The sequence below is a fragment of the Chiloscyllium punctatum genome, chromosome 28 (assembly GCF_047496795.1).
Source record: "Chiloscyllium punctatum isolate Juve2018m chromosome 28, sChiPun1.3, whole genome shotgun sequence".
Lineage (NCBI taxonomy): Eukaryota > Metazoa > Chordata > Chondrichthyes > Orectolobiformes > Hemiscylliidae > Chiloscyllium > Chiloscyllium punctatum.
In genome coordinates this window covers 14,562,770-14,577,267 of record NC_092766.1, presented here as the reverse complement: position 1 = coordinate 14,577,267, position 14,498 = coordinate 14,562,770, and the positions used below count along the sequence as shown (strand labels likewise).

The window sequence follows — 14,498 nt, the reverse complement described above, 5'->3', positions numbered from 1 at the left end:
TCCGACAGTGCCCATTCCCTCAGCACTGATCCTTTACAGTGCCCACTCCCTCAGTACTGACCCTCCGACAGTGCCCACTCCCTCAGCACTGACCCTCCAACAGTGCCCACTCCCTCAATACTGACCCTCTGACAGTGCCCATTCCCTCAGCACTGATCCTCCGACAGTGCCCACTCCCTCAGTACTGACCCTCCGACAGTGCCCACACCCTCAGCACTGACCCTCCGACAGCGCCCACTCCCTCAGCACTGACGCTCCAACAGTGCCCACTCCCTCAGTACTGACCCTCCAACAGTGCCCATTCCCTCAGCACTGATCCTCCGACAGTGCCCACTCCCTCAGCACTGACCCTCCGACAGCACCCGCTATCTCAGCACTGACCCTTCGACAGTGCCCACTCCCTCAGCACTGAGCCTTTGACAGTGCCTGCTCCCTCAGCGCTGACCCTCTGACAATGCCCGCTCCCTCAGCACCGACCCTCCGACAGTGCCCACTCCCTCAGTGCTGACCCTCCGACAGTGCCCATTCCCTCAGCACTGATCCTTTACAGTGCCCACTCCCTCAGTACTGACCCTCCGACAGTGCCCACTCCCTCAGCACTGACCCTCCAACAGTGCCCACTCCCTCAATACTGACCCTCTGACAGTGCCCATTCCCTCAGCACTGATCCTCCGACAGTGCCCACTCCCTCAGTACTGACCCTCCGACAGTGCCCACACCCTCAGCACTGACCCTCCGACAGTGCCCACACCCTCAGCGCTGACCCTCCGACAGTGCCCACTCCCTCAGTGCTGACCCTCCAACAGTGCCCGCACCCTCAACACTGACCCTCTGACAGCACCCACTCCCTCAGCACTGACCCTCGGACAGTGCGGCGCTCCCTCCCTCCCTCCCTCCCTCCCTGCACTGTTGACCATAAACTCCCCGCTATTTTGCAAACGACCAGCAAGTGGCAGCAGTGTGCTGCATGAAGCAGTGAGCTCCCTGGACAGCCAGACACTGCACCCTGGAAGCAGCAACTGTTAAAATGTAGACTATGGCCTTTGGTCGCTCCCAGGTTATTTATTGACAAAGGGTTCAGGTGCACTGTGATCTGTCAGGGGTGACCTCCATCTCAGTCAGGAGCAGAACTGCCGACACAGAAGGCATTGGCGGAAGAGTCACTGGTCGGTTTGGGGCTGGTTAGCTCTATCCAAATATCTCACAGATCTCTCTCTGGTAAGGCGGGCCGTAAACACCAACATTAGGCAATGTTTGGGCAGGAGCCATTTTGGTGGCGTGGTTAGGGAGCAAAGAAAAATGTGCCCTCCCCGCACGTGGGCGTACGCCGCTCTGCGGAGCTCGGTTTTCATTCGATGTCAGGAGGGGCTCAGATGGGCTTCGACGTTTCCCACCCGGCTCCCTCTACACCCCTCCCCACACAACCCCGCCTCCAACTTGGCGCTAAAGGTCACGGGGGTGGGGTGGGGTGGGGGAGAGGCAGTTGAGGAGGTGGGGAAGTAGACTGGATGGGCCAAATGGCCTACGACTCGTTAAAGGTGATGGGCAGGGAAGTGTGGGAATGATCAAATTGATTGGCCGTGATCAAGTTGAATGGAACAGCGGGCTGAATGGCCTCCTCTTGCTACTGATGGAATCCTACAGGGTAGCAGCAGGCTATTCGGCCCGTCGAGTTCACACCGACCCTCTGAAGGCCATCCCACCCAGACGTCCCGCACCCCCTCACTATATCCTTGTAACACTGCCAATCCACCCTAACCTGCACATCCCTGGGCACTACGGGACAATTTAGCTCGGCCAATCCACCCTAACCTGCACATCCCTGGGGCACTATGGGACAATTTAGCATGGCCAATCCACCCTAACCTGCACATCCCTGGACACTACGGGACAATTTAGCATGGCCAACCCACCCTAACCTGCACATCCCTGGGGCACTATGGGACAATTTAGCATGGCCAACCCACCCTAACCTGCACATCCCCTGGGCACTATGGGACAATTTAGCATGGCCAATCCACCCTAACCTGCACATCCCTGGGCACTATGGGACAATTTAGCATGGCCAATCCACCCTAACCTGCACATCCCTGGGCACTATGGGACAATTTAGCACGGCCAATCCATCCTAACCTGCACATCCCTGGGCACTATGGGACAATTTAGCACGGCCAATCCACCCTAACCTGCACATCCCTGGATACTACGGGACAATTTAGCACGGCCAATCCACCCTAACCTGCACATCCCTGGGCACTATGGGACAATTTAGCACGGCCAATCCGCCCTAACCTGCACATCCCTGGGGCACTATGGGACAATTTAGCACGGCCAATCCACCCTAACCTGCACATCCCTGGGGCACTATGGGACAATTTAGCACGGCCAATCCACCCTAACCTGCACATCCCTGGACACTATGAGACAATTTAGCATGGCCAATCCACCCTAACCTGCACATCCCTGGGCCCTATGGGACAATTTAGCATGGCCAATCCACCCTAACCTGCACATCCCTGGATACTACGGGACAATTTAGCACGGCCAATCCACCCTAACCTGCACATCCCTGGGCACTATGGGACAATTTAGCACGGCCAATCCGCCCTAACCTGCACATCCCTGGGGCACTATGGGACAATTTAGCACGGCCAATCCACCCTAACCTGCACATCCCTGGGGCACTATGGGACAATTTAGCACGGCCAATCCACCCTAACCTGCACATCCCTGGACACTATGAGACAATTTAGCATGGCCAATCCACCCTAACCTGCACATCCCTGGGCCCTATGGGACAATTTAGCATGGCCAATCCACCCTAACCTGCACATCCCTGGATACTACGGGACAATTTAGCATGGCCAATCCACCCTAACCTGCACATCCCTGGGCACTATGGGACAATTTAGCATGGCCAATCCACCATAACCTGCACATCCCTGGGGCACTATGGGACAATTTAGCATGGCCAATCCACCCTAACCTGCACATCCCTGGGCACTATGGGACAATTTAGCATGGCCAATCCACCATAACCTGCACATCCCTGGGCACTATGGGACAATTTAGCATGGCCAATCCACCCTAACCTGCACATCCCTGGATACTACGGGACAATTTAGCATGGCCAATCCACCCTAACCTGCACATCCCTGGGCACTATGGGACAATTTAGCACGGCCAATCCACCCTAACCTGCACATCCCTGGATACTACGGGACAATTTAGCATGGCCAATCCACCCTAACCTGCACATCCCTGGGCACTATGGGACAATTTAGCATGGCCAATCCACCCTAACCTGCACATCCCTGGGCACTATGGGACAATTTAGCACGGCCAATCCACCGTAACCTGCACATCCCTGGGCACTATGGGACAATTTAGCACGGCCAATCCACCCTAACCTGCACATCCCTGGGGCACTATGGGACAATTTAGCACGGCCAATCCACCCTAACCTGCACATCCCTGGACACTATGAGACAATTTAGCACGGCCAATCCACCCTAACCTGCACATCCCTGGACACTATGGGACAATTTAGCATGGCCAATCCACCCTAACCTGCACATCCCTGGACACTATGAGACAATTTAGCATGGCCAATCCACCCTAACCTGCACATCCCTGGGCACTATGGGACAATTTAGCATGGCCAATCCACCCTAACCTGCACATCCCTGGGCACTATGGGACAATTTAGCACGGCCAATCCACCCTAACCTGCACATCCCTGGGCACTACGGGACAATTTAGCACGGCCAATCCACCCTAACCTGCACATCCCTGGGCACTACGGGACAATTTAGCACGGCCAATCCACCCTAACCTGCACATCCCTGGACACTATGGGACAATTTAGCATGGCCAATCCACCCTAACCTGCACATCCCTGGGCACTATGGGACAATTTAGCATGGCCAATCCACCCTAACCTGCACATCCCTGGACACTATGGGACAATTTAGCACGTCCAATACCACCCTAACCTGCACACCCCTGGGCACTATGGGACAATTTAGCACGTCCAACCCACCCTAACCTGCAGGAGGAAACCGGAGCACCCGGAAGAAACCCACGCAGATACAGAGAGGGGGGAGTGTGCAAACACCACACAGACATAGTCGCCCGAGGCTGGAATTGAACCCAGGTCACTGGCGCCTTGAGGCAGCAGTGTTAATCACTGAGCCACGCTTTTATTTTATCATTTAAAAAAGGAGTGTGGGGGGGGGGAGAGACAGAGAGTGTGTGTGAGAGAGAGTCAGAGAGTGTGTGTGAGAGAGTCAGAGTGTGTGTGTGTGTGAGAGAGACAGAGAGTGTGTGTGTGAGAGAGACAGAGAGTGTGTGAGAGAGAGTCAGAGAGTGTGTGTGAGAGAGACAGAGAGTGTGTGTGTGAGAGAGACAGAGAGTGTGTGAGAGAGAGTCAGTGTGTGTGAGTGAGTTTGTGTGTGAGTCAGAGTGTGTGAGAAAGTCAGAGAGTGTGTGTGTGTGTGTGAGACAGAGAGTGTGTGTGCGAGAGAGTGTCAGAGAGTGTATGTGTGAGAGAGTCAGAGAGAGTGTGTGTGAGTGAGTCAGAGTGTGTGTGTGTGAGACAGACAGAGAGTGTGTGTGTGAGAGAGACAGAGAGTGTGTGTGTGAGAGAGACAGAGAGCGTGTGTGTGTGTGACAGAAACAGACAGAGAATATGTGTGTGTGACAGAGAGAAACAGAGTGTGTGTGTGTGTGAGAGAGTCAGAGAGTGTGTGTATGAGAGTCAGAGAGTGTGTGTGTGAGAGAGACAGAGAGTGTGTGTATGAGAGTCAGAGAGTGTGTATGTGTGTGCGAGACAGAGAGTGTGTGTGTGAGAGAGTGACAGAGAGTGTGTGTGTGAGAGAGAGAGTGTGTGTGAGAGTCAGAGTTTGTGTGTGTGAGAGAGACAGAGAGTGTGTGTGAGAGTCAGTGTGTGTGTGAGAGAGATAGAGAGTGTATGTGTGTGAGAGAGTCAGAGAGAGTGTGTGAGAGAGTCAGAGAGTGTGTGTGTATGAGAGAGACAGAGAGTGTGTGTGTGAGAGACAGAGAGTGTATGTGTGAGAGAGTGACAGAGAGTGTGTGTGTGAGAGAGTCAGCGAGTATGTGTGTGTGAGAGAGAGAGTGTGGGTGAGAGTCAGAGTTTGTGTGTGTGAGAGAGACAGAGAGTGTGTGTGAGAGAGTCAGTGTGTGTGTGAGAGAGACAGAGAGTGTATGTGTGTGAGAGAGTCAGAGTGTGTGAGAGAGTCAGAGAGAGTGTGTGAGAGAGTCAGAGAGTGTGTGTGTGTGAGAGAGAGACAGAGAGTGTGTGTGTGAGAGAGAGACAGAGAGTGTGTGTGTGTGTGTGTGAGAGACAGTGTGTGTGAGAGAGACAGAGAGTGTGTGTGAGAGTCAGAGAGTGTGTGTGAGAGAGTCAGAGAGAGTGTGTGTGAGTGAGTCAGAGTGTGTGTGTGTGTGAGACAGACAGAGAGTGTGTGTGTGAGAGAGACAGAGAGTGTGTGTGAGAGAGAGAGAGACAGAGAGCGTGTGTGTGTGTGACAGAAACAGACAGAGAATGTGTGTGTGTGACAGAGAGAAACAGAGTGTGTGTGTGTGAGAGGTAGAGAGTGTGTGTGTGTGTGAGTGAGAGAGAAACAGTGTGTGTGTGTGAGAGAGTCAGAGAGTGTGTGTGTGAGAGAGACAGAGAGAGTGTGTGTGTGAGAGAGTCAGAGAGTGTGTGTGTGTGTGTGCGAGACAGAGAGTGTGTGTGTGAGAGAGTGACAGAGAGTGTGTGTGTGAGAGAGTCAGTGAGTGTGTGTGTGTGAGAGAGAGAGTGTGTTTGAGAGTCAGAGTTTGTGTGTGTGAGAGAGACAGAGAGTGTGTGTGAGAGAGTCAGTGTGTGTGTGAGAGAGACAGAGAGTGTATGTGTGTGAGAGAGTCAGAGAGAGTGTGTGAGAGAGTCAGAGAGTGTGTGTGTGTGAGAGAGACAGAGAGTGTGTGTGTGAGAGTGACAGAGAGTGTGTGTGTGAGAGAGTCAGAGAGTGTGTGTGAGAGAGACAGAGAGTGTGTGTGTGAGGGAGTGACAGAGAGTGTGTGTGTGAGAGAGTCAGTGAGTGTGTGTGTGTGAGAGAGAGAGTGTGGGTGAGAGTCAGAGTTTGTGTGTGTGAGAGAGACAGAGAGTGTGTGTGTGAGAGAGAGACAGAGAGTGTGTGTGTGTGTGAGAGACAGTGTGTGTGAGAGAGACAGAGAGTGTATGTGTGTGAGAGAGTCAGAGAGTGTGTGTGTGAGAGAGAGACAGACAGAGAGTGTGTGTGTGTGTGTGTGTGAGAGAGAGACAGTGTGTGTGAGAGAGACAGAGAGTGTGTGTGAGAGTCAGAGAGAGTGTGTGAGAGAGACAGAGAGTGTGTGTGTGTGAGAGAGACAGAGTGTGTGTGTGAGAGAGAGACAGACAGAGAGTATGTGTGTGTGTGTGTGTGAGTGAGAGAGTGTGTGTGAGAGTCAGAGAGTGTGTGTGTGAGAGTCAGAGAGTGTGTGAGAGAGTCAGAGAGAGTGTGTGTGTGAGAGAGTCAGAGTGTGTGTGTGAGAGAGACAGAGAGTGTGTGAGACTCAGAGTTTGTGTGTGTGAGAGAGACAGTGAGTGTGTGTGAGAGAGGGTCAGTGTGTGTGAGAGAGACAGAGAGTGTATGTGTGTGAGAGAGTCAGAGAGAGTGTGTGAGAGATTCAGAGAGTGTGTGTGTGTGAGAGAGACAGAGAGTGTGTGTGTGAGAGAGTGACAGAGAGTGTGTGTGTGAGAGAGTCAGAGAGTGTGTGTGTGTGAGAGAGACAGAGAGTGTGTGTGTGAGAGAGTGACAGAGAGTGTATGTGAGAGAGTCAGTGAGTGTGTGTGTGTGAGAGAGAGAGTGTGGGTGAGAGTCAGAGTTTGTGTGTGTGAGAGAGACAGAGAGTGTGTGTGTGAGAGAGAGACAGACAGAGAGTGTGTGTGTGTGTGTGAGAGACAGTGTGTGTGAGAGAGACAGAGAGTGTATGTGTGTGAGAGAGTCAGAGAGTGTGTGTGTGAGAGAGAGACAGACAGAGAGTGTGTGTGTGTGTGTGAGAGAGACAGAGAGTGTGTGTGAGAGTCAGAGAGAGTGTGTGTGTGAGAGAGAGACAGACAGAGAGTGTGTGTGTGTGTGTGAGAGACAGTGTGTGTGAGAGAGTCAGAGAGTGTGTGTGTGTGAGAGAGACAGAGAGTGTGTGTGTGTGAGAGAGACAGAGAGTGTGTGTGAGAGAGAGACAGACAGAGAGTGTGTGTGTGTGTGTGTGTGAGAGACAGAGTGTGTGTGTGAGAGTCAGAGAGTGTGTGTGAGAGTCAGAGAGTGTGTGTGTGAGAGAGTCAGAGTGTGTGTGTGAGAGAGACAGAGAGTGTGTGAGACTCAGAGTTTGTGTGTGTGAGAGAGACAGTGAGTGTGTGTGAGAGAGAGTCAGTGTGTGTGAGAGAGACAGAGAGTGTATGTGTGTGAGAGAGTCAGAGAGAGTGTGTGAGAGATTCAGAGAGTGTGTGTGTGAGACAGAGAGTGTGTGTGTGAGAGAGAGACAGACAGAGAGTGTGTGAGAGAGACAGAGAGTGTGTGTGTGAGAGACAGACAGACAGAGAGTGTGTGAGTGTTAGAGACAGCGTGTGTGAGAGAGACAGAGAGATTGTGTATGAGAGTCAGAGAGTGTGTGTGTGTGAGTCAGAGTGTGTGTATGTGAGTCAGAGAGTGTGTGTGTGAGAGACACAGAGAGTGTGTGTGTGAGAGACAGAGAGTGTGTGTGAGAGAGAGACAGACAGAGTGTGTGTGTGTGACAGAGAGAAAGAGTGTGTGTGTGTGTGTGAGAGAGAGAGTCAGAGAGTGTGTGTGAGAGAGAAACAGAGTGTGTGTGTGTGAGAGAGACAGAGAGTGTGTGTATGAGAGTCAGAGAGAGTGTGTGAGAGAGTCAGAGAGTGTGTGCGTGTGTGTGTAAGAGAGAGAGACAGAGAGTGTGTGTGTGAGAGAGTCAGAGAGTCAGAGAGAGTGAGTGAGAGAGAGTCAGAGAGTGTGTGTGAGAGAGAGACAGAGAGTATGTTTAGCACGGCCAATCCACCCTAACCTGCACATCCCTGGGCACTACGTAGCAATTTCGCATGGCCAATCTACCCTAACCTGCACATCCCTGAACACTATGGGACAATTTAGCATGGCCAATCCACCCTAACCTGCACATCCCTGGATACTATGGGACAATTTAGCATGGCCAACCCACCCTAACCTGCACATCCCTGGACACTATGGGACAATTTAGCATGGCCAATCCACCCTAACCTGCACATCCCTGGGCACTATGGGACAATTTAGCATGGCCAATCCACCCTAACCTGCACATCCCTGGACACTATGGGACAATTTAGCACGGCCAACCCACCCTAACCTGCAGGAGGAAACCGGAGCACCCGGAAGAAACCCACGCAGATACAGAGAGGGGGGAGTGTGCAAACACCACACAGACATAGTCGCCCGAGGCTGGAATTGAACCCAGGTCACTGGCGCCATGAGGCAGCAGTGTTAATCACTGAGCCACGCTTTTATTTTATCATTTAAAAAAGGAGTGTGGGGGGGGGAGAGACAGAGAGTGTGTGTGAGAGAGAGTCAGAGAGTGTGTGTGAGAGAGACAGAGTATGTGTGAGAGAGAGAGACAGAGAGTGTGTGTGTGTGTGAGAGAGTCAGTGAGTGTGTGTGTGAGAGTCAGAGTGTGTGTGTGTGTGAGAGAGACAGAGAGAGTGTGTGTGAGAGAGACAGAGAGTGTGTGTGAGAGAGACAGAGAGAGTGTGTGTGAGAGAGTCAGTGAGTGTGTGTGTGAGAGAGTCAGTGAGTGTGTGTGTGAGAGAGTCAGTGAGTGTGTGTGAGAGAGTCAGTGTGTGTGTGTGAGAGAGAGACAGAGAGTGCATATGTGAGAAAGTCAGAGAGTGCGTGTGTGAGAGAGACAGAGAGTGTGTGTGAGAGAGAGACAGAGAGTGTGTGTGAGAGAAACAGTGAGTGTGTGTACGTGTGGGAGACAGAGAGTGTGTGAGAGAGTCAGAGAGTGTGTGTGAGAGAGACAGAGAGAGTGTGTGTGTGAGAGAGACAGAGAGTGTGTGTGAGAGAGATAGAGTGTGTATGAGAGAGACAGAGAGAGTGTGTGTGAGAGACAGAGAGAGTGTGTGTGAGAGAGTCAGAGAGAGTGTGTGAGAGAGTCAGAGAGTGTGTGCGAGAGAGAGTCAGCGAGAGTGTGTGGGAGAGACAGAGAAAGTGTGTGTGAGAGAGACAGAGAGAGTGTGTGTGAGAGACAGAGAGTGTGTGTGTGTGAGAGACAGAGAGTGTGTGTGAGAGAGACAGAGAGTGTGTGTGAGAGACAGAGAGTGTGTGTGTGAGAGACAGAGAGTGTGTGTGTGTGAGAGAGAGACAGAGAGAGTGTGTGAGAGAGACAGAGTGTGTGTGAGAGAGACAGAGAGAGTGTGTGTGAGAGAGACAGAGAGAGTGTGTGTGAGAGAGTCAGAGAGTGTGTGTGTGAGAGAGTCAGAGAGTGTGTGCGAGAGAGAGTCAGCGAGAGTGTGTGGGAGAGACAGAGAGAGTGTGTGTGAGAGAGACAGAGAGTGTGTGTGTGTGAGAGAGAGACAGAGAGAGTGTGTGAGAGAGACAGAGAGAGTGTGTGTGTGAGAGAGACAGAGAGTGTGTGTGAGAGAGACAGAGTGTGTGTGAGAGAGACAGAGAGAGTGTGTGTGAGAGAGACAGAGAGAGTGTGTGTGAGAGAGTCAGAGAGTGTGTGCGAGAGAGAGTCAGCGAGAGTGTGTGGGAGAGACAGAGAGAGTGTGTGTGAGAGAGACAGAGAGAGTGTGTGAGAGAGACAGAGAGAGTGTGTGTGAGAGAGACAGAGAGAGTGTGTGTGTGATAGACAGAGTGTGTGTGTGTGTGAGAGAGAGACAGAGAGTGTGTGTGAGAGAGACAGAGAGAGTGTGTGTGAGAGAGACAGAGAGAGTGTGTGTGAGAGAGACAGAGAGTGTGTGAGAGAGACAGAGAGAGTGTGTGTGAGAGAGTCAGAGAGTGTGTGCGAGAGAGTCAGAGAGAGTGTGTGAGAGAGTCAGAGAGAGTATGTGTGAGAGAGAGTCAGAGTGTGTGTGTGTGAGAGAGACAGAGAGTGTGTGTGTGAGATAGAGACAGAGAGTGTGTGTGAGAGAGACAGAGAGAGAGTGTGTGTGAGAGACAGAGAGTGAGTGTGTGTGAGAGAGACAGAGAGAGTGTGTGTGTGAGAGAGAGTGTGTGTGTGAGAGAGAGTGTGTGTGAGAGAGACAGAGAGTGTGTGAGAGAGACAGAGAGAGTGTGTGTGAGAGACAGTGTGTGTGTGTGAGAGAGAGAGAGTGACAGAGAGTGTGTGTGTGTGTGTGAGAGAGAGAGAGAGACAGAGAATGTTTGTGTGAGAGAGAGTCAGCGAGAGTGTGTGAGAGAGACAGAGAGAGTGTGTGTGAGAGAGACAGAGAGAGTGTGTGTGTGAGAGACAGAGAGTGAGTGTGTGTGAGAGAGACAGAGAGAGAGTGTGTGTGAGAGAGACAGAGAGTGTGTGAGAGAGACAGAGTGTGTGAGAGAGACAGAGAGAGTGTGTGTGAGAGACAGAGTGTGTGTGTGTGAGAGAGAGAGAGTGACAGAGAGTGTGTGTGTGTGTGAGAGAGAGAGAGAGACAGAGAGTGTTTGTGTGAGAGGCAGAGAGTGTGTGTGTGTGTGAGAGAGAGAGTGACAGAGTGTGTGTGTGTGTGAGAGAGAGAGAGAGAGACATAGAGTGTATGTGTGTGTGTGAGAGAGAGAGACAGTGTGTGTGTGTGTGTGTGAGAGAGAGAGACAGAGTGTGTGTGTGTGTGTGTGTGAGAGAGAGAGACAGAGAGTGTGTGTGAGAGAGAGAGAGACAGAGAGTGTGTGTGTGTGTGTGAGAGAGAGAGAGAGAGAGACAGAGAGTGTGTGTGTGTGTGTGAGAGAGAGAGAGACAGAGAGTGTGTGTGTGTGAGAGAGAGAGAGTGTGTGTGAGAGAGACAGAGAGTGTGTGTGAGAGAGACAGAGAGAGTGTGTGTGAGAGAGTCAGAGAGTGTGTGCGAGAGAGTCAGAGAGAGTGTGTGAGAGAGTCAGAGAGAGTATGTGTGAGAGTCAGAGTGTGTGTGTGAGAGACAGAGAGTGTGTGTGTGAGAGAGACAGAGAGAGTGTGTGTGTGAGAGACAGAGAGTGAGTGTGTGTGAGAGAGACAGTGAGAGTGTGTGTGAGAGAGACAGAGAGAGTGTGTGTGTGAGAGACAGAGAGTGAGTGTGTGTGAGAGAGACAGTGAGAGTGTGTGTGAGAGAGACAGAGAGAGTGTGTGTGAGAGAGACAGAGAGAGTGTGTGAGAGAGAGACAGAGAGTGAGTGTGTGTGAGAGAGACAGTGAGAGTGTTTGTGAGAGAGACAGAGAGAGTGTGTGTGAGAGAGACAGAGAGAGTGTGTGAGAGAGACAGAGTGTGTGAGAGAGACAGAGTGTGTGTGTGTGTGAGAGAGAGAGAGAGTGACAGAGAGTGTGTGTGTGTGTGTGTGTGAGAGAGAGAGAGAGAGAGAGAGAGACAGAGAGTGTGTGTGTGTGTGTGAGAGAGAGAGTGACAGAGTGTATGTGTGTGTGTGTGTGAGAGAGAGAGACAGTGTGTGTGTGTGTGTGAGAGAGAGACAGAGAGTGTGTGTGTGTGTGTGTGTGAGAGAGAGAGAGAGACAGAGAGTGTGTGTGTGTGTGTGAGAGAGAGAGAGACAGAGAGTGTGTGCGTGTGTGTGTGTGTGAGAGAGAGAGACAGAGAGTGTGTGTGTGTGTGAGAGAGAGAGACAGTGTGTGTGTGTGTGTGAGAGAGAGAGACAGAGAGTGTGTGTATGTGTGAGAGACAGAGAGTGTGTGTGTGTGTGTGTGTGAGAGAGAAACAGAGAGACAGAGAGTGTGTGTGTGTGAGAGAGAGAGAGACAGAGAGTGTGTGTGTGTGTGACAGAGAGACAGAGAGTGTGTGTGTGTGAGAAAGAGAGAGACAGAGAGTGTGTGTATGTGTGAGAGACAGAGAGTGTGTGTGTGTGTGTGTGAGAGAGAGAGAGAGAGACAGAGAGTGTGTGTGTGAGAAAGAGAGAGACAGAGAGCAGGAACAGAGGACAATCAGCAAAGATCTATTGAATGTAGTAGCAGGCTAGAAGGGCTGAATTGCCTCACGTTGATGCTAGTTGCTGTTTCCATGTCACTGCCCATAAGCCTCGGAGCCTGGGATGGGGGTGGGGAGGGAAGGAATTGAACCAGGATTCAGGAACTAAATTCTTGGCGGAGAGAGAGAGAGAGAGCAAGAAAACCTCACAATGCTGAATACAAAGAAAAAACAAACACTCTCTGTACAGGCCCCACCCCAGAATCAGTAAAAAACAGCCTGATGCCTCTCCCTTCTATTGGCACATTCCACTGTCGAACAGGTTGAATTGAGAGCGACGTACCATGCGAGAGCGATCGTTATCCAGGAAGTAACTGCCTGTCATCTCAGACGTCTCGGACACCCTTTAACGGGAGGCACCTCCTGTCTGTTTGCTCTGCAGTCAGCGATCACCGTTGGAGGGCACGGGTGGGAGGTGAGCCCTGAGGAGACGCAATGGGGGGCAAGAACCCCTTGTTCATCGTGGTGGGCCTCCTGATGTTGCTGGCCGCCCTGGCGTACTACCAGTGGACGGTGATGTCGGAGAACGGTCTGCTGAGGGCGGAGAGTGCCAGGGCGCGGGAGGCAGCGGGCCAGATGAAGAAGGAAAAGGACGAGGTGCAGAACCGGCTGGCAGAGACCAGCATGTCACTGGACGACAAGAAGCGCTACATCAGCGACCTGGACGGCCGTTTCCTCAAGGCCAATGCTGACCTGGAGGTCAAAGTCAAAGCCCTTCAACAGTGCGGGGATGAGAAGGTAAGAGAGCGGGCGCGGGCAAGGGTGGGCGTGGGCGCCTCAGATGGCGCCCACCCCACCCCACTCCACCCACCCCCCCATCGCGGTTGGGCCCCTGTCCCACCGTGAGGAACCAATTTGTGCTCAGGCACCTCACATTGGCAGCGGGGGAGATACTGGGTTCGCCAAGAGACAACAACGGGCCGCTTCTTTCCAATCTCCCCGCCCAACCCACTTCGCGGCTGATCTGATTTTAACCCCATCCCTACACTCCGACACATTCCCACGAGAATCGTTCAACCCCTGGGACATCCAGACTTGACCTCGACAGAAAGAAATAAAGTATGGTTCTGAATCTCTCGCCCCGTATCAGGAAGGAGTTTGTTTTTTTTTAACTCGTTCAGCATTTAGGCCCAACGTTTATTGCCCATGGGTTGGTTAAGAGTCAACCCCCATTGCTGTGGGTCTGGAGTCACGCGTAGGCCCAGACCGGGTAAGGGATGGTAGTTTCCTTCCCCAAAGGACATTGGGGAACCGGATGGGTTTTCCCAAACGATCGCCTCATGACATTCCTCATTCCAGATTCTCGTTGGATTCAAATTCCACCATCTGCTACGGCAGGACTTGAACCCAGATCCCCTGAACGTTTTGTCCGGCCTTTCTGGTTTAACAGTGCAGCGATAAGACCATCACGCTATTGCCTCATGGCCATTGGAGAGACGTCTTTCTAGAATACATGTGTCGAGAATCATTGGGGAGGCGATGACCTCGGGGTATTATCGTTGGACTACTAATCCAAAGACGCTGATAAGTTCTGGGGATCTGGGTTCGAATCCCCCCAAGGCAGATGGTGGAATTTGACTTCAATAAAAATGAAAATCTGAAATTAAGAATCTAATGATGACCATGAATCCATTGTCAATTGTTGGGAAAGAAAAACCTAACCAGTTTACTAATGTCCTTCAGGGAAGGAAACTACCATCCTTACCCGGTCTGGGCCTACAGACTCCAGACCCAGACCCACAGCAATGTGGTTGACTCTTAACTGCCCTCTGGGGGCAATTAGGGACGGGACAATAAGTGCTGGGCCTGGCCAGCGATGCTCTCATCCTGTGCCTGAATAAAGAGAAAAACAAGAATTTCTACAGTATGAAAGCAGGCCATTCGGCCCACTAATCTTCTGAAGAGTGTCCCACCCCTCGACCCTTACCCTTTCACCACACATTTCCCATGGCCAATCCACCCTAACCTGCACATCCCTGGGCACTACGGGACAATTTAGCATGGTCAATCCACCCTAACCTGTACATCCCTGGACACTATGGGACAATTTAGCATGGCCAATCCACCCTAACCTGCACATCCCTGGACACTACGGGACAATTTAGCATGGTCAATCCACCCTAACCTGTACATCCCTGGGCACTACGGGACAATTTCCCATGGCCAATCCACCCTAACCTGCACATTCCTGGACACTATGGGACAATTTAGCATGGCCAATCCACCCTAACCTGCACATCCCTGGGCACTACGAGACAATTTAGCATGGCCAATCCACCCTAACCTGCACA

At 52.0% G+C, this 14,498-nt stretch overlaps 1 protein-coding gene across 5 annotated transcripts in view; it reads left to right on the top strand.

The window, feature by feature from the left end:
- LOC140454024 (protein GOLM2-like) overlaps nt 1-14,498 on the top strand; it is an 80,907-nt gene that overhangs the window by 43,865 nt on the left and 22,544 nt on the right. For 3 of the 5 annotated variants that reach the window (XM_072548964.1, XM_072548963.1, XM_072548968.1), the window contains exon 3: nt 12,470-12,945. In XM_072548964.1, coding sequence (XP_072405065.1) covers nt 12,643-12,945 — 303 coding nt within the window. In that variant the 5' untranslated portion in view covers nt 12,470-12,642. Of the gene's footprint in view, nt 1-1,087; nt 1,219-12,469; nt 12,946-14,498 lie in introns of those variants that run through there. The other 2 variants (XM_072548967.1, XM_072548965.1) reach the window with 2 other exon arrangements.